The 22,169-nt window shown below is 43.7% G+C and overlaps 2 protein-coding genes across 5 annotated transcripts in view; one reads left to right on the top strand and one right to left on the bottom strand.

The window, feature by feature from the left end:
• Nucleotides 1–22,169, bottom strand: part of AHI1 (Abelson helper integration site 1) — a 289,456-nt gene that overhangs the window by 130,980 nt on the left and 136,307 nt on the right. The window lies entirely within an intron of this gene.
• LOC143807598 (uncharacterized) lies at nt 962–1,854 on the top strand. The gene is made up of 3 exons (XM_077289312.1): nt 962–1,058; nt 1,205–1,361; nt 1,482–1,854. Exons 2-3 carry the CDS (start codon nt 1,234–1,236, stop codon nt 1,723–1,725), a joined length of 372 nt encoding a protein of 123 aa, XP_077145427.1. The 5' UTR covers nt 962–1,058; nt 1,205–1,233; the 3' UTR covers nt 1,726–1,854.

Raw genomic sequence — 22,169 nt, 5'->3', positions numbered from 1 at the left:
GCATGCGTTTTTTTTCCTATGTTTAACATTAAAAACGCATGCATTTTTTGGCTGCATGCGGCATGTTGCAGAAATGCAACATGTAGTAATTTTCAGGGGCGTTTTTTTGCCGCAAAAAAAGCATGCGTTCATTTGCGTTTGATTTGCGTCAAAAAATACATTGTTGTCTATGGAAACGCATGCGTTTTTGTGTACATGCGTTTCCATTAAGATAATCATGTCTAGACACTGATAAGACACCCCCTACCAACAAGGTGATAAAAGGGAGGTTGGGGAAAGTTTCAGGACACTTCTCATCAGACTCTGAAGAAGACAAGACACTGGCAGGACGCATTTTGGAGGACAAGACCCAGATCAATGTGAGTATATCCTACCAATGCCTTTATTTTCTAATTTTTGGCTCTACATGTCCTAATTTCTTCCATTTCTTTCTTTCTACATGCCTCAGAATGTCTTCTTCGGATTCTTCATCTGGTGAGGAGTTTGAGCCACGTCAGTCGGAAGTGGAGCATGTCAGTGAGGTGAGTGTTTGCCTCGTCAGATTGGTAAGTATTCACTGTCACATCGACACATGTGACAATTTGATTTTTCCTTTTTTTTAGAGCACTTCTACTGAGGCACAGACCGGGCAGGAGCAGCGGAGTCAAGGTCCGGTTGGAAGACAGCAGCGGGTATGTATACAAGGCTGACTGTCCTCATTGTAAAATTCTTGAATCTTCCATTCTTTACACTCGTATATCTTTAAATTTTTCTTATGGAATCCTTTTGTATGTTTACTTTCGTATTCATGCCATTTCTCATCATCTGTTCTCTTTCTTTTCCTAATGTGATTGAGCAAACTGTAATGATTGTGTTTAATTTTTAGGTTTCACGACGGGACGATGACCTTATTGACAACGACTTCCTAATAAGCCTGGTCCAGGAGTGAGTTCCGTTGTGGGACAGCCGGGATCCACTGCATTCGATCAACACCACTCTCCGACGTCTGTGGAATGAGGTGGCCCAAGCGTTGTGGGATGGATGGGACAATGCCCCGCCACGGGTCCGTAGTGCATTTGGTAAGTGTTGCACTGCAGTGTGAAGCAGCAGAGACCTTTGCTGTGCTCTCTTGACTGTGTGTGATGAAAGAAACTCTCCGGAGTTTCTCTCATCACACACAGTTTTATTTGAACGGCAAAAATTTTTTTTTTTTTTTTTTTAACAGTGGACAAAGTCAGAACACGTTGGCGTTCCATGAAGGACCGCTTCAACAAGGACCTGCGCCAAGAGAGTCGTGCTGCCAGTGGTTCAGGAGCAAGGATCAGACTGTACAAGTATCATCGCGTGCTGTCATTTTTAAGACCGGTCCTTGCCCAGAGAGCGTAAGTTTTTCTCACATGCTTTTGGTTGTATTGTATTGACAAAATCTGTATTTTAAAATTCCACAGGATTTAGCGTCTGGTTATTTTTTGGTATTAATTTTCTGTTTCCTTTTTTCACAGCACACACAGCATGACTGTCGAGCCAGGTTCTGGAGCGGTCCTTCAGCCGGCAGCCACGGACCCGTCCCAGCCATCCAGCAGCGCAGCAGCAGGTGGGCCTTCCACACTAACTGGAGACCAGGGAGCTGGCCCGTCAGGTATTCCCCTTTCCCAGTCCTCTTCCACTGCCCCCTTTTTTTGGGCTCATCCCGGCAGCGACAGAGGGCTTCGGACAGGTCAATCATGCCCGAGTTTTTGCACTTGAGCTCGGTTTTACACGAAGCAATCAAGGCTTTAGGTGACCGAATGGATGTTTCTCATAACCTCTTGAATTGCCGTATCCAGGAGGTCACCAAAAGCCTTGATCAAGTTAAAGCCGACCTCCAGAGGCCAGCTCATCATTTTTTCAACCAAATTCAGCAGGGCATGTCGGAACACCTTAGCCCTGATCTCCAGCTCAGTGTGATGCAGGCCTGCAATGCTGCTTTTGTGCAGGCTATGCAGCAGAGTCGTTATTTACAGCAGACAGTGGCGGCATATCCAACTGTGCCGTCACTGTCACGATTAACCTCCTTGCCGACCTCTGCTGCATCCCACTGCACGGCCATCTCAATTCCTTCCACAGGCGGACTCCACTACAGCGCCAACACCATGACGAGTGCAGTTGGACATCCCACCGCCACCACCGTGACCACCGCTGCTCCGGCTTGGACCTCCAACTGACACCACGATGCAGCAGGACCCTGGCGTGGCTTTCAGGCCCGGACCCACCACGATGCAGCAGGACCCTGGCGTGGCTTTCAGGCCCGGACCCACCACGATGCAGCAGGACCCTGGCGTGTCTTTCCGGCCCGGACCCACCACGGTGCAGCAGGACCCTGGCGTGTCTTTCTGGCCCGGACCCACCACGGTGCAGCAGGACCCTGGCGTGTCTTTCCGGCCTGGACACACTACGATGCAGCAGGACCCTGGCGTGTCTTTCCGGCCCGGACCCACCACGATGCAGCAGGACCCTGGCGTGTCTTTCCGGCCCGGACCCACCACGATGCAGCAGGACCCTGGCGTGTCCTTCCGGCCCGGACCCACCACGATGCAGCAGGACCCTGGCGGCTCTTTCCGGCCCGGACCCACCACGATGCAGCAGGACCCTGGCGTGTCTTTCATGACCGGACCCACCACGATGCAGCAGGACCCTGGCGTGGCTTTATGTTTCCCCCCCCAACACGACGCACCAGGACTCTGGCATGGGTGAGCGCTCGACAAGCGCAATGGACTGTGAGACAGTGCAGCCGGACCCTGTCGGGTCTCCCGCCACCACACTACAGCATATGAGCCCACCAAGACGTCCCCCTACCAGGCAAAGCCCCAAAAAAAAAAAATCAGAAAAAAAACCTCTTAGTATTCCTCCCCCTTCACCTACCGATGTGTCTGTATTGTCAGTTTTGTCTCACCCTTCCAGTGTGTCTCAAGCCTCTCATGTTTCAAGCCCCATCCCGAACGTCCAGACCCTTCTAGTTTTATTGCCCCTTCTCCTGCCTCCTCTGCGTCGTCCACGGTTAGCCAGGCCTCAGTTCTTCACACCCCCCATTTACATCACTCAACCCCAAGCCGGCGCGGTTCAAAAAAATAATTTTTTTACATTGTTAACTAAATAAAAAAAGTTTGCTTTGCCACAATCTTGTTTGGTTTATTGTGTCTATCGCCGCCGGCAACACACACCGTGCGCCAAGAAACTTTGCCACACACTTATTTTTTGGGCCACAACATATCTCCAGTAGTTAAACATACAAGACTGCAGCTACAGTGGGGCAAAAAAGTATTTAGCCAGTCAGCAATAGTGCAAGTTCCACCACTTAAAAAGATGAGAGGCGTAATTTACATCATAGGTAGACCTCAACTATGGGAGACAAACTGAGAAAAAAAAATCCAGAAAATCACATTGTCTGTTTTTTTTATCATTTTATTTGCATATTATGGTGGAAAATAAGTATTTGGTCAGAAACAGACAATCAAGATTTCTGGCTCTCACAGACCTGTAACTTCTTCTTTAAGAGTCTCCTCTTTCCTTCACTCATTACCTGTAGTAATGGCACCTGTTTAAACTTGTTATCAGTATAAAAAGACACCTGTGCACACCCTCAAACAGTCTGACTCCAAACTCCACTATGGTGAAGACCAAAGAGCTGTCAAAGGACACCAGAAACAAAATTGTAGCCCTGCACCAGGCTGGGAAGACTGAATCTGCAATAGCCAACCAGCTTGGAGTGAAGAAATCAACAGTGGGAGCAATAATTAGAAAATGGAAGACATTCAAGACCACTGATAATCTCCCTCGATCTGGGGCTCGACGCAAAATCCCACCCCGTGGGGTCAGAATGATCACAAGAACGGTGAGCAAAAATTCCAGAACCACGCGGGGGAACCTAGTGAATGAACTTCAGAGAGCTGGGACCAATGTAACAAGGCCTACCATAAGTAACACACTACGCCACCATGGACTCAGATCCTGCAGTGCCAGACGTGTCCCACTGCTTAAGCCAGTACATGTCCGGGCCCGTCTGAAGTTTGCTAGAGAGCATTTGGATGATCCAGAGGAGTTTTGGGAGAATGTCTTATGGTCTGATGAAACCAAACTGGAACTGTTTGGTAGAAACACAACTTGTCGTGTTTGGAGGAAAAAGAATACTGAGTTGCATCCATCAAACACCATACCTACTGTAAAGCATGGTGGTGGAAACATCATGCTTTGGGGCTGTTTCTCTGCAAAGGGGCCAGGACGACTGATCCGGGTACATGAAAGAATGAATGGGGCCATGTATCGTGAGATTTTGAGTGCAAACCTCCTTCCATCAGCAAGGGCATTGAAGATGAAACGTGGCTGGGTCTTTCAACATGACAATGATCCAAAGCACACCGCCAGGGCAACGAAGGAGTGGCTTCGTAAGAAGCATTTCAAGGTCCTGGAGTGGCCTAGCCAGTCTCCAGATCTCAACCCTATAGAAAACCTTTGGAGGGAGTTGAAAGTCCGTGTTGCCAAGCGAAAAGCCAAAAACATCACTGATCTAGAGGAGATCTGCATGGAGGAATGGGCCAACATACCAACATCAGTGTGTGGCAACCTTGTGAAGACTTACAGAAAACGTTTGACCTCTGTCATTGCCAACAAAGGATATATTACAAAGTATTGAGATGAAATTTTGTTTCTGACCAAATACTTATTTTCCACCAGAATATGCAAATAAAATGATAAAAAAACAGACAATGTGATTTTCTGGATTTTTATTTCTCAGTTTGTCTCCCATAGTTGAGGTCTACCTATGATGTAAATTACAGACGCCTCTCATCTTTTTAAGTGGTGGAACTTGCACTATTGCTGACTGACTAAATACTTTTTTGCCCCACTGTATATGTGTGTCTTTAGTATACAGATATGAGGTGGCCCCAAAAATATAACATGTATATCCATAATCTCTTTTTGTATATGCCTAGTGTGGCAGTATTAAGAGAAAATGGTGGAAATACAGTGCAGTCCTCTACTGAACAGGTCAGGTGTCCATAAACTCAAAAGTTATGACACCTGACCTGTTGAGTTGATAACTGCCTTGTATAACCACTAGGGTTGAGCGAAACAGATCTGCCAATTTCAAAAGTCGTCGACTTTTGGCAAAGTCGGGTTTGGTGAAACCCCACCCGATCTCACTGTGGGATTGGGTCGGCCGACGGCGATCTTCGCTCCAAAGTCTGGTTTCTTGTTTTATATATATATCCAGCAGGGGGCGCATCACCGCGACTGAAGGTAACTATAGGTCATTGACCTACATTTCCTTCATTCCCCGGGGTTTACAGGCACGAGCACCGCTGCATTAGTAGAGCTCCTGCCTGTAAAATATTTTAACCCCTTCAGATGGATTTACCTCGTGGGACGTGACAGATCAACAGAAGGTATGTATATTGTTGGTTTATTATTTTTTCAAGCGAGGGTCTTCAGGTGGATTGAGAAAGCAATAAAATATTAAAACCACCAGTGTGTTTATTTCATTAAAATACTTTTTAATAATGTGTGTGTGTTTTTTTAACCCTTTCATACAATTGGATTAATAATGGATAGGTGTCATATTTGACGCCTCTCCATTATTAATCAGGCTTAATGTCACCTTACAATACAATAGCAAGGTGACATTAACCCTTTATTACCCCATATCCCTACATATATATCCGCTACACGGGAGTGGGAAGAGAGAGGCCAAGTGCCAGAATTGGCGCATCTTCCAGATGTGCCTTTTCTGGGGTGGCTGGGGGCAGATGTTTGTAGCCGGGGGTGCCAATAACCGTGGACCCTCTCTAGGCTATTAATATCTGCCCTCAGTCACTGGCTTTACCACTCTGGCGGAGAAAATTGCGCGGGAGCCCACGCCAATTTTTTCCGCGATTTAACCCTTTATTTTAAAAGCTACAGCGCCAAAATTTTGCACATACACACTACTAACATTTGTAGTGTGGAATATGCAAAAAAAAGGGGGATATGACATGGTTTAATGCACGTTTTTGGGTAACCTCGGTAACCAACACTAAAGTTTATTATTGTGAAACATTATTTTCATTGTAGAAAATTACTGGTACAGATAAAGATACAACAGGACATTTACACAACATTGTCCTGCCATTACACCCGTCCAATATCTGAATCAAAATAAGCAGCAAATTGGTCCCGCATGAGACCAACGGCTGCAGTTGACCGCAGCGAGTGATGCTGGATCAGGCAGAGGGTGTGCAACTGGTTCATCCAGTTCAATGTGGGGTCGTTCCTTAGTAATTATGTAATTGTGCAGAACCACACAGGCTTTGACCACCTCGTCAACTGTTTCCACTTTTAGATTTATGGCTGATGCAAGAATGCGCCATTTAGCGACCAGAATGCCAAAAGGTACACTCTACTGTTCTTCGGGCCCTGGTCAGTCTGTAGTTGAAGATCCTTCTAGTGTGGTCCAAGTCACAACTGGAATAGGGCTTCAGGAGATTTTCACACATCTGGAAGGCCTCATCCCCAACCATAACAAATGGCAGCGGTGGGCCTTGAGTGTTGGGGAGAGGCTGTGGAGGGGGACAATTAAAATTTTTACCATACACACGCCGGCCCATATCCGAGCTCTTGAAAGTCTGGGAATCGTTGCCACGGCCAAAAGCTCCAATGTCCACGGCGATGAAGCGACAGTCCGCATCAGCTATTGCCATGAGCACTACAGAAAAATATTTTTTGTAGTTGGAAAACGCCGATCTGGTTCTGGCAGGTTTGATAATGCGGATGTGCTTTCCATCCACCGCTCCTAAACAGTTGGGGAAATCACACACATTCCAGAATTTGTCAGCAATTTCACGCCACATGTCCGTGGTGGGTAGTGGTATAAAGTCCTCACGGAGTACATTCCATAATGCCCGACAGGTGTCCACAACTATTCCGGACAGGGTGGATATTCCAAGCCGGTATTGGAAGTGGAGGGAAGATAAACTCTCCCCTGTGGCAAGAAATCTAGAAAAAAAACACAAACAAAAAACAACATTACAATCTACTCTTTATGGTGTGGTTAAAAATAGAAGAAAAAAAAAAGAGGAAAATACCCCCCAAAAAAGGCAGAATAAAAAATTTGGACTGTCATTGGTTTAGATTTTGAACGTACCTTAATGTCACCAGCAGACGTTCCTCGGGTGGAATCGCTCTACGGAGCTGGGTGTCCTGTCGCCGTATGGCTCCTTGGACACGAGACAGCAAATCCCGGAACGATTCTTGCGACATTCTCGTGTACTCCTGGAATTTCTCCGGGTTGGCATTCAGCTCGGCATAGAGAGTGTGGTAGGCTCCACGGCTCTCACGCAATTCAATAATGGGGTGCCTCCAAAAATGCCTACGTTGTCTCCTTCTCCATCTTTCGCGGTTTCGGTCTTGCTCCCAAGCAAAAGCACAGGCCAGAAACATCTTGAAGCTGAAATCCAGGTTGAAATAAAAGCTCTCCATGCGAAGATCCATCATGACACAGGATACAGTAGCAAGCTGTTAAAATTTAAGTAGCCGTAGGGTCTAAATATAGAGAGCCCATCATATACGCCCTCTGTAGTCCCATTGGTGGTGTCTGGTTATCTTGTTTTTGTTATTGTGAAATTTCTCTTCTTGCGCAAAAAAACCGCAAACGCATGCAAAAAACACATGTAAACGCGGTCAAACGCTGCGTTTTTTAATGTTTATGTTTTTCACCACCTGCGTTTTTTTTTTAACTACGCTGCAGATCAAAACGCAAGTGTGAAACCAGCCTTAAATGGGATTAATACTTATTTAAAACTACTTTGGGTTCAGAAAATCACTATGCCATAGGCTCCAGAGTTTTTTTTTTTCGTTTCTTTAAATTTCAGCGTTCGGTTTGTGGCGACGCAAATCAAAGTTTCCTGACCCATGTAACAGTGTCCCTAGCTGTTCCCAGCACAGCTATGGTCCCACGCCATCTGGTGACTGCAACTTCTGACTGACCGGAAGTCAGAGGTAATAGTCACAAGCTCTCCATTTAAATCTATGGGAAACTCGTTCTGGCCCTCAGATTTACATGGAGTAGTGACCTTTGACTTTGCCAACAAACACTGGAGCAATCCAGCGGGTCATAAACTGCTGGAGACCAACCGAAGCGATGTCGATAAAAGATGAAGACGGTGGCTGGTAAGCATAACATTAGTAGGGGCAGGAAACTGAGATTAGTGAAACCACTCCAACACTGAAATAAAAAGTATAAAAAATGTTGGAGTGTTGCTTTATATAAAAAAAAAAAAAAAAAGCAAAACAGCAACTGCGCTTTACGCACCCTCTTTGATCCAACTCGGAATCTCCATCACAACTCCCAGTATTTTATTGTCTGCAGTGCAGTATTTATAGAAGATTTTGTGCACAGTATGAAGAAAGTGTTTTGTCACGAACAATTTCATTTAAATGGAGAGAAGTTCAAGGAAAGTAGCACATGTATCCGTCATGAAGAAAAAGCTAGACCCCTGTCCACGACAGATAACATTGAGTGTGCACGTGAACCAATTCTGCTGGATAGATGAGTGACGGTGGATTATGTACCCTGAAAGCATCCCTACGAGGACAAAAATTCAGGTCTGATGAAAAGGTGAACATAGCAGTGCATTTGCGACTCGCAGCTCAGCCTAAAATATTTTTTAATAAAGAATTATGAAAGCTTGTTGGCACATGAACAAAGGCTATTGAAAAACTTGGCGATTATGTTGAAAATTTGTTGTATTTGCCTTTTCTGAAAGTGATTAAAATAAATTCTACAAAGTGCAAATAATTTTTGACTCACCCAGACAGACCCCCTTATAAGCACAGTAGTGTTAGCAGCAGTCAAGATAGGCAGGATCCTCACTCATATTGAACACGTGCGTTAGCCATGTTTAGTTATACTTTTTCTGTACTGTAAACCCTGTTTTTGTATAATTAAGAGCACTATAAAAGAATTACTAACAATAATATCCAGGAAGCTGGATGAACCTTGGGGGCCCGAAGCCTCTACTGCGAAAGTACACTTATAATTGCATTAAAACAAATATATAAAAAAATACACATATTTGGTGTTGCTGCATTCATAAAAGTCTGATCTATCTATAAAATAAATTTATCTGATCAATAAATGCGTAATGAGAAAAAAATTAAAATGCCAGAATTACGTTTTTTTGGCCTCCACAACACTGCAATAAAATGCAGTAAGAGGCGATCAAAATATTGTATCTACCCCAAAATAATATCAGTAAAAATGGCAGCTCAAGGTGCAAAAAATAAGCCCTCACACACCTCCATAGCACAAAAATTAAAACATTACGTGTCTTGGAAAATGGTGACAAAATCAACTTTTTTTTTTTTTTTTTTTACAAATTTCAAAAAAGAATTACACCACTTAAATAGAAAAAAATATACAGTACAGACCAAAAGTTTGGACTCACCTTCTCATTTAAAGATTTTTCTGTATTCTCATGATGACTATGAAAATTGTAAATTCACACTGAAGGCATGAAAACTATGAATTAGCACATGTGGAATTATATACTTAACAAAAAAGTGTAAAATAACTGAAATTCTGTCTTATAGGTTCTTCAAAGTAGCCAACTTTTGCTTTGATGACTGCTTTGCACACTCTTGGCATTCTATTGATGAGCTTCAAGAGGTAGTCACCGGGAATGGTCTTCCAACAATCTTGAAGGAGTTCCCAGAGATGCTTAGCACTTGTTGGCCCTCTTGGCTTCACTCTGCGGTCCAGCTCACCCCAAATCATCTCCATTGAGTTCAGGTCTGGTGACTGTGGAGGCCAGATCATCTGGCGTAACACCCGATCACTCTCCTTCTTGGTCAAATAGCCCTTACACAGCCTGGAGGTGTGTTTGGGATCATTGTCCTGTTGAAAAATAAATGATGGTCTAACTAAACGCAAACCGGATGGAACAGCATGCCTCTGCAAGATGCTGTGGCAGCCATGCTGGTTCAGTATGCCTTCAATTTTGAATAAATCCCCGACAGTGTCACCAGCAAAGCACCCCCACGCCATCACACCTCCTCATCCATGCTTTACGTTGGGAACCAGGCATGTAGCGTCCATCCGTTCACCTTTTCTGCGTTGCACAAAGACACGGTGGTTGGAACCAAAGATCTCAAATTTGGACTCATCAGACCAAAGCACAGATTTCCACTGGTCTAATGTCCATTCCTTGCATTCTTTAGCCCAAACAAGTCTCTTCTGCTTGTTGCCTGGCTTTAGCAGTTGTTTTCTAGCAGCTATTTTACCATGAAGGCCTGCTGCACCAAGTCTCCTCTTAACAGTTGTTGTAGAGATCACATCTCACATCTCTTCCCGGACTTCATCACCATGAAGGAGGAAGAGAAGACATATATCCTGCTGGCAGAAGAAGAGAGAGCAGTGGAGATAGCAGCGCGGTATGTGAGCGAATGTCAGACTGCGAGAAAGAGAACTATGATGCCATGGACTATAGCCCCCACAATGGATCTGCCCCCATCCACCGTCCCTATGCCATGGACTATAGCCCCCACCCTGGATCTGCCCCCATCCACCTCCCCTATGACATGGACTATAGCCCCTACCCACCTCCCCTACAGCTCCTACCCAACATCCCCACAGTCCCTATCCGTATTGCCTTAATACACTTGCTTTGGCAAAACTGATGTGTATTTGGTCCTGCCAATAAAGCTTCTTTGAATCTTGAGATGTGTCTGCTGCTAGAACTCTGTGTGGCATTGACCTGGCCTCTAATCTGAGCTGCTGTTAACCTGCGATTTCTGAGGCTGGTGACTCAGATAAACTTATGCACAGAAGCAGAGGTGACTCTTGGTCTTCCTTTCCTGGGGAGGTCCTCATGTGAACCAGTTTCTTTGTAGCGCTTGATGGTTTTTGCCACTGCACTTGGGGACACTTTCAAAGTTTTCCCAATTGTTCGGACTGACTGACCTTCATTTCTTAAAGTAATGATGGCCACTCGTTTTTCTTTACTTAGCTGCTTTTTTCTTGCCATAATACAAATTCTAACAGTCTATTCAGTAGGACTATCAGCTGTGTTTCCACCAGACTTCTGCAAAACACAACTGATGGTCCCAACCCCATTTATAAGGCAAGAAATCCAACATATTAAACCTGTCAGGGCACACCTGTGAAGTGAAAACCATTCCCGGTGACTACCTCTTGAAGCTCATCAAGAGAATGCCAAGAGTGTGCAAAGCAGTCATCAAAGCAAAAGGTGGCTACTTTGAAGAACCTAGAATATAAGACATAGTTTCAGTTGTTTCATACTTTTTTGTTAAGTATATAATTCCACATGTGTTAATTCATAGTTCTGATGCCTTCAGTGTGAAAGTACAATTTTCATACTCAACTTTTGGTCTGTAGTGTGTGTGTGTGTGTGTGTGTGTGTGTGTGTGTGTGTGTGTGTGTGTGTGTGTGTGTGTGTGTGTGTGTGTGTATGTATATATACATATATATATGTATATATATACATACACATACATACACACACACACCACACACACACACTAGATGGTGGCCCGATTCTAACGCATCGGGTATTCTAGAATATGTATGTATGTATGTATGTATATAGCAGCCACATAGTATATAGCACAGGCCACGTAGTATATAGGAGCCATGTAGTATATAGCAGACAAATACTACGCAGCCTGTGCTATATACTATGTGGCTGCTATATACATACATACATATTGTAGAATACCTGCTGCGTTAATACAGGCCACGCAGTATATAACAGTGGTCACGCAGTATGTAAGGCTGGTTTCACACTTGCGTTTTTATCTGCATGCGTTTTTTAAAAAAACGCATGTGTGAAAAAACGCATGTAAACGCGGTAAAACGCATGCGTTTTTTAGACGCATGCGTTTTTATAGAAAAACACAAGAAAACAAGAAAAAAACAAAAAACCCTAACCCTACCCCTAACCCTACCCCTAACCTGAAATGCGTGGCACTGAAATACGTTTATATACGTATATACGTATATAAGTGCCACGATATTTCAGTGGCCACGTATATAAGTGCCACGTATTTAAGTGCCACGTATTTAAGTGCCACGTATTTAAGTGCCACGTATTTAAGTGCCACGATATTCCAGTGCCACGTATAACCACGTAGTTATAGTATTTACAGTACGTGGCACTTAAATACGTGGCACTGAAATATCGTGGCACTGAAAGACGTGGCACTGAAATATGTGGCACTGAAATACGTGATACATGGCACTGAAATATGTGATACGTGGCACTTAAATACGTGGCACTTAAATACGTGGCACTGAAATACGTGATACGTGGCACTTAAATACGTGGCACTATGACTGTCAGAAAATGTTCATTAAACGGTTAGGGGTGAGGTTAGGGGTAGAGTTAGGGTTAGGGCTTGGACCCCTTTATCACCTTGATGGTGGTGGGTGGCTTTTCAGTGTGTTTTCTGTTTTTTTTTCTATAAAAACGCATGCGTTTTTAACGCAAACAAACGCATGTGCTTAAAAACTCATGCGTTTACATAGACAGCAATGCATTTTTTTGCTGCAAAAAAAAGGCGCAAGAAAATGCTACAGGTTGCATTTTTGAAAATGAACGCATGCAGAAAAAAAACGCATGCGTTTACAAACGCAACCAAACGCGTACAAAAAAACGCATGCGTTTTCAATGTTAAATATAGGGAAAAAAAACGCATGCGTTTTTGGTGCAAAAAACGCTGCAGACAAAAACGCAAGTGTGAAACCAGCCTAACACAGCCCAAACAGTATATAACACAGCCCACGCAGTATATAGCAGCCATGCAGTATATAACACAGGCGACGTAGTATATAACACTGGTCACGTAACATATAGCACAGCCCACGTAGTATATAGCAGCCACGCAGTATATAGCACAGCCCCCGCAGTATATAACACTGGCCACGTAATATATAGCACAGCCCACGCAGTACATAGCAGCCACGCAGTATATAGCACAGCCCCCACAGTATATAACACTGGCCACGTAGTATATAGCAATGTGGGCACTATATGCGTGGTTGAAAAAGACTTAAAATAAAAAATAAACATATACTCACCCTCCGAAGGCCCCTTGAAGTCCTGGCGCCAGTGTGCGCTGCATGTGGCAGCTTCCGGTCCCAGGGTTGGTATGAGCGCAGGACCTGTGATGACGTCACGGTCACATGGCCGTGACATCATGGAAGGTCCTTCTCGCATAGCATCCTTGGCACTGGAACCTGCCGCTTGCACTGGCGAGGACAGCGGGCGATGTCGGAGGGTGAGAATAACCTTTTTTTTTTTAATTATTCTTATTTGTAACATTGGATCTTTTTACTATTGATGCTGCATACGCAGCATCAATAGTAAAAAGTTGGTCACACAGGGTTAATAACCGTGACTGGAGTGCGTTACACCACGCTCTGGTAACGCTGGCATTAACCCTGTGTGAGGGCTGACTGGATGATTGGAGGGGAGTATGGAGCGGGCTCTGACTGCGGGGAGGAAAGAGCGTCCATTTTGCCGCTGGACTATGGCCGTCGCTGATTGGTCGTGGCAATGGTCGTGGGCGTTTTGCCACGACCAATCAGCGACTTGGATTTCCATGACAGACAGAGGCCGTGACCAATGAATATCCGTGACAGACAGAAAGACGGAAGTGACCCTTAGACAAAAAAAAAAAAAAAAATTATTATATATATATATATATATATACACAGTTAGGTCCATATATATTTGGACACAGACAACATTTTTCTAATTTTGGTTACAGACATTACCACAATGAATTTTAAACAAAACAATTCAGATGCAGTTGAAGTTCAGACTTTCAGCTTTCATTTGGGGGTATCCACATTAAAATTGGATGAAGGGTTTAGGAGTTTCAACTCCTTAACATGTGCCTCCCTGTTTTTAAAGGGACCAAAAGTAATTGGACAGATTAAATAATTTTAAATAAAATGTTCATTTCTAGTACTTGGTTGAAAACCCTTTGTTAGCAATGACTGCCTGAAGTCTTGAACTCATGGACATCACCAGACGCTGTGTTTCCTCCTTTTTGATGCTCTGCCAGGCCTTCACTGCGGTGGTTTTCAGTTGCTGTTTGTTTGTGGGCCTTTCTGTCTGAAGTTTAGTCTTTAACAAGTGAAATGCATGCTCAATTGGGTTGAGATCAGGTGACTGACTTGGCCATTCAAGAATATTCCACTTCTTTGCTTTAATAGACTCCTGAGTTGCTTTGGCTTTATGTTTTGGGTCATTGTCCATCTGTAGTATGAAACGACGACCAATCAGTTTGGCTGCATTTGGCTGGATCTGAGCACACAGTGTGGGTCTGAATACCTCAGAATTCATTCGGCTGCTTCAGTCCTGTGTGACATCATCAATAAACACTAGTGACCCAGTGCCACTGGCAGCCATGCATGCCGAAGCCATCACACTGCCTCCGCCGTGTTTTACAGATGATGTGGTATGCTTTGGATCATGAGTAGTGTTGAGCGATACCGTCCGATACTTGAAAGTATCGGTATCAGAAAGTATCGGCCGATACCGGCAAAGTATCGGATCCAATCCGATACCGATACCCGATACCAATACAAGTCAATGGGACTCAAGTATCGGACGGTATTCCTGATGGTTCCCAGGGTCTGAAGGAGAGGAAACTCTCCTTCAGGCCCTGGGAACCATATTAATGTGTAAAAGAAAGAATTAAAATAAAAAATATTGCTATTCTCACCTCTCCGACGCAGCCTGCACCTTACCGAGGGAAGCGGCAGCGTTCTTTGTTTAAAATTCGCGCGTTTACTTGGTTACGTGAAGTCCCGGCTTGTGATTGGTCGCGGCGGCCATGTTGCCGGGACGCGGACCAATCACAGCAAGCCGTGACGTAATTTCAGGTCCTGCAGGATTTTAAAATTACGTCCCGGCGTTGTGATTGGTTGCGCCGCAGTCACATGGGCGACGCAACCAATCACAAGCCGTGACGTCACGGGAGGCTGGACACGCGCGTATTTTAAAATGCGCGCTTGTCCAGCCTCCCGTGACGTCACGGCTTGTGATTGGTCGCGGCGGCCATGTTGCCGGGACGCGGACCAATCACAGCAAGCCGTGACGTAATTTCAGGTCCTGCAGGATTTTAAAATTACGTTCCGGCGTTGTGATTGGTCCGCGTCCCGGCAACATGGCCGCCGCGACCAATCACAAGCCGGGACGTCACGGGAGGCTGGACACGCGCGCATTTTAAAATGTGCGCGTGTCCAGCCTCCCGTGACGTCCCGGCTTGTGATTGGTTACGTCGCCCATGTGACCACGACGCGCCCAATCACAACGCCGGAACGTAATTTTAAAATCCTGCAAGGACCTGAAATTACGTCACGGCTTGCTGTGATTGGTCCGCGTCCCGGCAACATGGCCGCCGCGACCAATCACAAGCCGGGACTTCACGTAACCAAGTAAACGCGCGAATTTTAAACAAACAACGCTGCCGGTTCCCTCGCTGAGGTCCGGGCTGCGTCGGAGAGGTGAGTATAGCAATATTTTTTATTTTAATTCTCTCTTTTACACATTATTACATTAATGTTGTTTCGATACCCGATACCACAAAAGTATCGGATCTCGGTATCGGAATTCCGATACAGCAAGTATCGGCCGATACCCGATACTTGCAGTATCGGAATGCTCAACACTAATCATGAGCCGTACTTTTCTCTTTCCATCATTCTGGTAGAGGATGATCTTGGTTTCATCTGTCCAAAGAATGTTCTTCCAGAACTGTGCTGGCTTTTTTAGTTGTTTTTTTTAGCAAAGTCCAGTCTAGCCTTTTTATTCTTGATGCTTATGAGTGGCTTGCACCGTGCAGTGAACCCTCTGTATTTACTTTCATGCAGTTTTCTCTTTATAGTAGATTTGGATATTGATACGCCGACCTCCTGGAGAGTGTTGTTCACTTGGTTGGCTGTTGTGAAAAAGTTTCTCTTCACCATGGAGATTATTCTGCGATCATCCACCACTGTTGTCTTCCGTGGGCGCCCAGGTCTTTTTGCATTGATGAGTTCACCAGTGCTTTCTTTCTTTCTCAGGATGCACCAAACTGTTGATTTTGCCACTCCTAATATTGTAGCAATTTCTCGGATGTTTTTTTTTTCTGTTTTCGCAGCTTAAGTATGGCTTGTTTCACCGGCATGGAGAGCTCCTTTGACCGCATGTTTACTTCACAGCAAAACCTTCCAAATGCAAGCACCACACCTCAAATCAACTCCAGGCCTTTTATCTGCTTAATTTAGAATGACATAACGAAGGGACTGCCCACACCTGTCCATGAAATAGCCTTGGAGTCAATTGTCCAATTACTTTTGGTCCCTTTAAAAACAGGGTGGCACTTGTTAAGGAGCTGAAACTCCTAAACCCTTCATCCAATTTTAATGTGGATACCCTCAAATGAAAGCTGAAACTCTGAACTTCAACTGCATCTGAATTGTTTTGCTTAAAATTCATTGTGGTAATGTGTATAACCAAAATTAGAAAAATGTCGTCTCTGTCCAAATATATATGGACCTAACTGTATATATATATATATATATATATATATATATATATATATATATATATATATATATATATATATATATATATATATATATATATATATATATATATATATATATAAATGTTTGGTATCTGTGTACTCATACTGACCTAGAGAATCATACTGCCAGGTCAGTTTAACCATATAGTGAGCATGGTAAATAAAAACCTCAAAAAACATTGTGGACTTGGACTTTATTTACAATTTCAAAGCACTTGGAATTTTCCCCGCTTTCCAGTACACCCTTGGTAGAAAAAATGGTGTCATTCAGAAGTACAACTCGTCCCGCAAAAAACAAGCCATCATATGACTATGTGGATGGAGAAATAAAAAAAAAAGTTATGGCTCTTGGAAGGAGGGGAGGAAAAAACAAAAATGAAAAACAGAAAATCACCCAGTAGTGAAGGGGCTGAATTCCTTGTAACAGCCATATAATAGCAGTCCAAGAGCTCCATGCAGGTTTCATTCTTCCAATGTTCATGATGGGTTTACTAACAACCTAAAAAAAATAATCATATCTATAACATGTTATTAGGGTTAAGGTACTGCCATAATTCCTAAGTGTGTAAAAAGTTATCAGGCAGAGCTTACAAGACATTAAGTTCAACATTTCCACTAGTGACCACCCTAGTGACTCAATTATAACAGAAGACAGGAAGTGTTGCCACAGCGATTTTGGAACACCAGTATGGTGCTTAATAATTGAAATTCAACTTTTTGCATAAACTAGATTTTAATATGACGCGCTTTGTTAAAAATTACATTTCAGTAGATGTTCCTATGAAAACATTCCTCTTACAGACTCTCCAGTTTGTAAAATGTATTTTATAAAACATTTTCAGATAATTCTTACCGTATATACTCGAGTATAAGCCGAGATTTTTAGCCCATTTTTTGGGGCTGAAAGTCCCCCTCTCGGCTTATACTCGAGTCATACCCAGGGGTCGGCAGGGGAGGGGAGTCTAATAATACTCACCTAGTCCTGGGGCTGTGTCCCTGATTCTCCCGGCGCCGAAGCTTCTTCCTGTACTGAGCGGTCACATGGTACCGCTCATTACAGTAATGAATATGGACCCGACTCCACTCCCATATGGGTGGAGCCGCATATTCATTATTGTAATGAGCGGTAACTGTGACCGCTCAGTACAGGAAGAAGCTGCGGCGCCGGAGAACAAGGGACCGCGCCAGGAGCAGGCGAGTATAATGGGGAAGAGGAGCGTTGCGCGATATTCAACTCTCCTCGTTCCGGGCGCCGATCCATCTTCAGTGTCCTCTGCAGTGACGCTCAGGTCAGAGGGCGCAGTGACGTGGTTAGTGCGCGCCCTCTTCCTGAACGTCAGTGCAGAAGACGGAGCGGCGCCTGGAACGGGGACAGGTGAATATTGCAAGTGCCAGGGGCCTGAGCGACGAGAGATGAGAATGTGATTTTTTTTTTATCGCAGCAACAGCATATGGGGCAAATATCTCTATGGAGCATCTTATGGGGGCATATTCAACTTTTGTGCAGCATTATATGGGGCAAATGTGTCTGTATGGAGCATCTTATGGGGTCATAATCAACGTTTGTACAGCACTGTATGGGGCAACTATCTTTATGGAGCATCTTATGGGGCCATAACGTTTGTGCAGCACTATATGGGGTAAATATCTCTATGGAGCATCTTATGGGGCCATTATTAACCTTTATGCAGGATTATATGGGGCATATTTTAATATGGAGCATGTTATGGGGCCCATCATAAACTTTATGGAGCATTATATGGGGCGTATTTTGTATGGAGCATCTTATGGGGCCCATCATGAACTGTGTGGAGCATTATATGGGGCTCCTGATTCAATATGGATATTCAAAAACACTTAACCTACTGATGTCTCAATTAATTTTACTTTTATTGGTATCTATTTTTACTTTTGAAATTTACCAGTAGCTGCTACATTTCCCACCCTAGGCTTATACTTGAGTCATTAAGTTTTCCCAGTTTTTTGTGGCAAAATTAGGGGTCTCGGCTTATACTCGGGTCGGCTTATACTAGAGTATACACGGTAATTAATATAAGGAGTCCTGGGTTCATAATCCCCATTTCTTGGTCAGAGGATAAGTGGTTACAAAAAGCATCTCTCTGGAGGACCCATCCTGTATGACACAGACAGCGAAATGATGTGAATGGATGTGTGTGGTTCTCCATCTGTCTCTGTGTGTGGTTGAACATATAGTAGAATGTATGGACTGGTGGTAATACATATAGGAGTATGTATGTATGTAAGCATGTATGTGCTCTATATACTTGTGTGTATGTGCTGTGTATAAATGCATGTGTGCCATTTGTCTGTCTATATACATACAGGTGATTCTCACAAAATTAGAATATCATCAAAAAGTTAATTTATTTCAGTTCTTCAATACAAAAAAGTGAAACTAACATATTATATAGAGTCATTACAAACAGAGTGATCTAGTTCAAGTGTTTATTTCGGTTAATGTTGATGATTGTAGTTTACAGCCAATGAAAACCCAAAAGTCACTATCTCAGTAAATTAGAACACTGTATAACACTAGCTTGAAAAATGATTTTAAAATCCGAAATGTTGGCCTACTGAAATGTCACTTCAGTAAATGCACTCAACTTTGTCGGGACTTCTTTTACATCAATTACTGCATTAATGCGGTGTGGCATGGGGGTGATCAGCCTGTGCACTGCTGAGGTGTTATGGAAGCCCAGGTTGCTTTGATAGCAGCCTTCAGTTCATCTGCATTGTTGGGTCTCGTGTCTCATCTTCCTCTTAACAATAAGTCAAGGCGAGTTTGCTGGCCAATCAAGCACAGTGATATTGTTGTTTTTAAACCAGGAATTGGTACTTTTGTCAGTGTGGACAGGTGCCAAGTCCTACTGGAGAATGACATTTCCACCTCCAAAAATCTTATTGGCAGAAGGCAGCATGAAGTTCTGTAAAATTTCCTCGTAGACGGCTGCGCTGACTTTGGTCTTGATAAAACACAGTGGACCTACACCAGCAGATGACATGGCTCGTCAAACCATCACTGATTGTGGAAACGTCACAGTAGCACTCAAGCAGCTTGTATTGTGTACCTCAAGCAGCTTGGATTGTGTTCCTCTGCACTCTTCCTCCAGACTCTGGGACCTTGATTTCCAAATGAAATGCAAAATTTACTTTCATCTGAAAATAACACCTTAGACCACTGAGCAACAGTCCAGTTCTTTTTCTCCTTGGCCCAGGTAAGACGCTTGTGGTATTGTTTATAGGTCATGCGTGGCTTGACACGAGGAATGCGACACTTGTAGCCCATGTCCTGGATACGTCTGAAGCAATGACTCCAGCAGCAGTCCACCTCTTGTGAATCTCCCCCAAATTTTTGAATGGCCTTTTTTTTTAGCAATCGTTCCAAGGCTGTGGTAATCCCGCTTGCTTGTGCACCTTTTACTACCACACTTTTTCCTTCCTCTCAACTTTTCATTAATATGCTATGATACAGCACTCTGAATAGCCAGCTTCTTTAGCAATGACCTTTTGTGGCTTACCCTCCTTGTGGAGTGTGTCAATTATTGCCTTCTGGACATCTGTCAAGTCAGCAGTCTTCCTCATGATTGTGGAGCCTAATGAAACAGACTAAGGGACCTTTTTAAATGCTTACGAAGCCTTTGCAGGTGTTTTTTGTTAGTTATTCCAATTTACTGAGGTAATGACTTTTGGGTTTTCATTGGCTGTAAGACAATCATTAATATTAACAGAAATAAACACTTGAAATAGAACACTCTGTTTGTAATCACTTTATACAATATATGAGTTTTACTTTTTGTATTGAAGAACTAAAACAAATTAACTTTTTGAAGATATTCTAATTTTGTGAGAAGCACCTGTATGTGTGCGTAACATGCAGTGTATATGTAGCATCCACATTTATAAATCTTGGCAGCGCAGATGAGAGTTCATAGGTGTAAGAATGTCAGTAATCAATCAAACAATGAGCAAAATGATGCTCATTCATCGAGTGATGGGATTGTTTATGGTGGAACAAAAATCATTGTTCTCAGCAGTACATCGCCAGGTGAAAACTGCAGATGTGCTTCTGATAAAATGATACTGTATGGGGAGAAATTGATCTATTAGTGATTGTTCTGTGCCCATCATTCTTCCTCACTTCCTCATCCTGTGTAAAGAGGTTGGTACAAAAAAAAAAGCGCTGAACTTCAATATTGTCGATCACGCTCATTTAGAGATCTGAATTCAGTGCATGTAAATGCAACCTAAATGTTAGTTTGTGATGGTGCAGTTTGCCACCATTTAGGGCCCCATTTTAAACTTTTGTACAGGGTCCTACTTTGTCTAAAGCCGGCCTTGATTATATATCTACTAGATGATGGCCCGATTCTAACGCATCGGGTATTCTAGAATATGTATGTAGTATACAGCACAGCCCACGTAGTATATAACAGCCCACGCAGTATATAACACAGCCCACGTAGTATATAACACAGCCCACGTAGTATGCAGCACAGCGACGTAGTATATAACACAGCCGACGTAGTATATAACAGCCCACGCAGTATATAACACAACCCACGTAGTATATAGCGACGTAGTATAACACACAGCCCACGCAGTATATAACACAGCCCACGCAGTATATAACACAACCCACGCAGTATAAAACACAGCCCACGCAGTATAAAACACAGCCCACGCAATATATAACACAGCCCACGCAGTATATAGCAGTGTGGGCACCATATCCCTGTTAAAAAACTATTAAAATAAATAGGGTCTCCACTTGGATTCCTAGTACAGAAAACCCCTCAAAAACAGTAGCAAGTTCTTACTCAGACGCCATAACACAACACAATCCTACGCAAGCCACACAATGCATTTGACTAGTCAGGTGCCAATAAACTTTTAGCTTGCGCTTACCTCTTGTGTGGTTGCAGCGACTGAGTGTGAGCCTTTGCTGGATGTGTATTCTCGCCCACCCGGTAGGTGCAACTGGGGGTTTAGGCGCAGTACGCACCGGATGGCAGAGTGCAGTATAAACCCAGGGAAGCCCCGGCCGGTAGCGTTCCCTGGATACCGCATGAAAAAAAAAGGATGTCCGCTAAGCTCCTCCTACTTCGTGACGTCACCTGTGGTCTGGAGTTCACTCCAACTATAAGCACTGTGAGTATTAATTTTTTGGACCTCAATATCTACATAGAGGGCAACCAATTATGCACAAAGTGACACCGTAAAGAAGTGGATGCAAATAGTTTCATCCACATCACGAGTTGCCATCTCCCTGTGTGGCTTACAAATATCCCCAGGAGTCAATTCACCCGAATTAAACGGAATTGCACCAAAGAGGAGGATTACCATGCGGAGGCAGAATTCTTGACACAGCAGTTTCTAGATAAAGGTTATCCAAAACATGTGGTAGACGAAGCAAAACGGAAGATGGAACACGTATCAAGAAAGGAGCTGGTATATCCTGTAAAAGCAACTACTACATGCGAAATGAATATCAGGGAACAAATTAATCAATTCCCACTTATATCGGAGTTCCATACAGGTCATAAACAATTTAGGAGAAT

Source organism: Ranitomeya variabilis, chromosome 2 (assembly GCF_051348905.1).
Source record: "Ranitomeya variabilis isolate aRanVar5 chromosome 2, aRanVar5.hap1, whole genome shotgun sequence".
NCBI lineage: Eukaryota > Metazoa > Chordata > Amphibia > Anura > Dendrobatidae > Ranitomeya > Ranitomeya variabilis.
Note: the sequence above shows the minus strand (reverse complement) of the source record. Positions and strands in the feature narration are given on the sequence as shown.

Coding starts and splice junctions, on each gene's coding strand:
- LOC143807598 (XM_077289312.1), top strand. CDS start 1,234: ATGAAGGACCGCTTCAACAAGGACCTGCGCCAAGAGAGTCGTGCTGCC. Junction 1,362..1,481: donor CCGGTCCTTGCCCAGAGAGC/GTAAGTTTTTCT, acceptor CTTTTTTCACAG/CACACACAGCATGACTGTCG.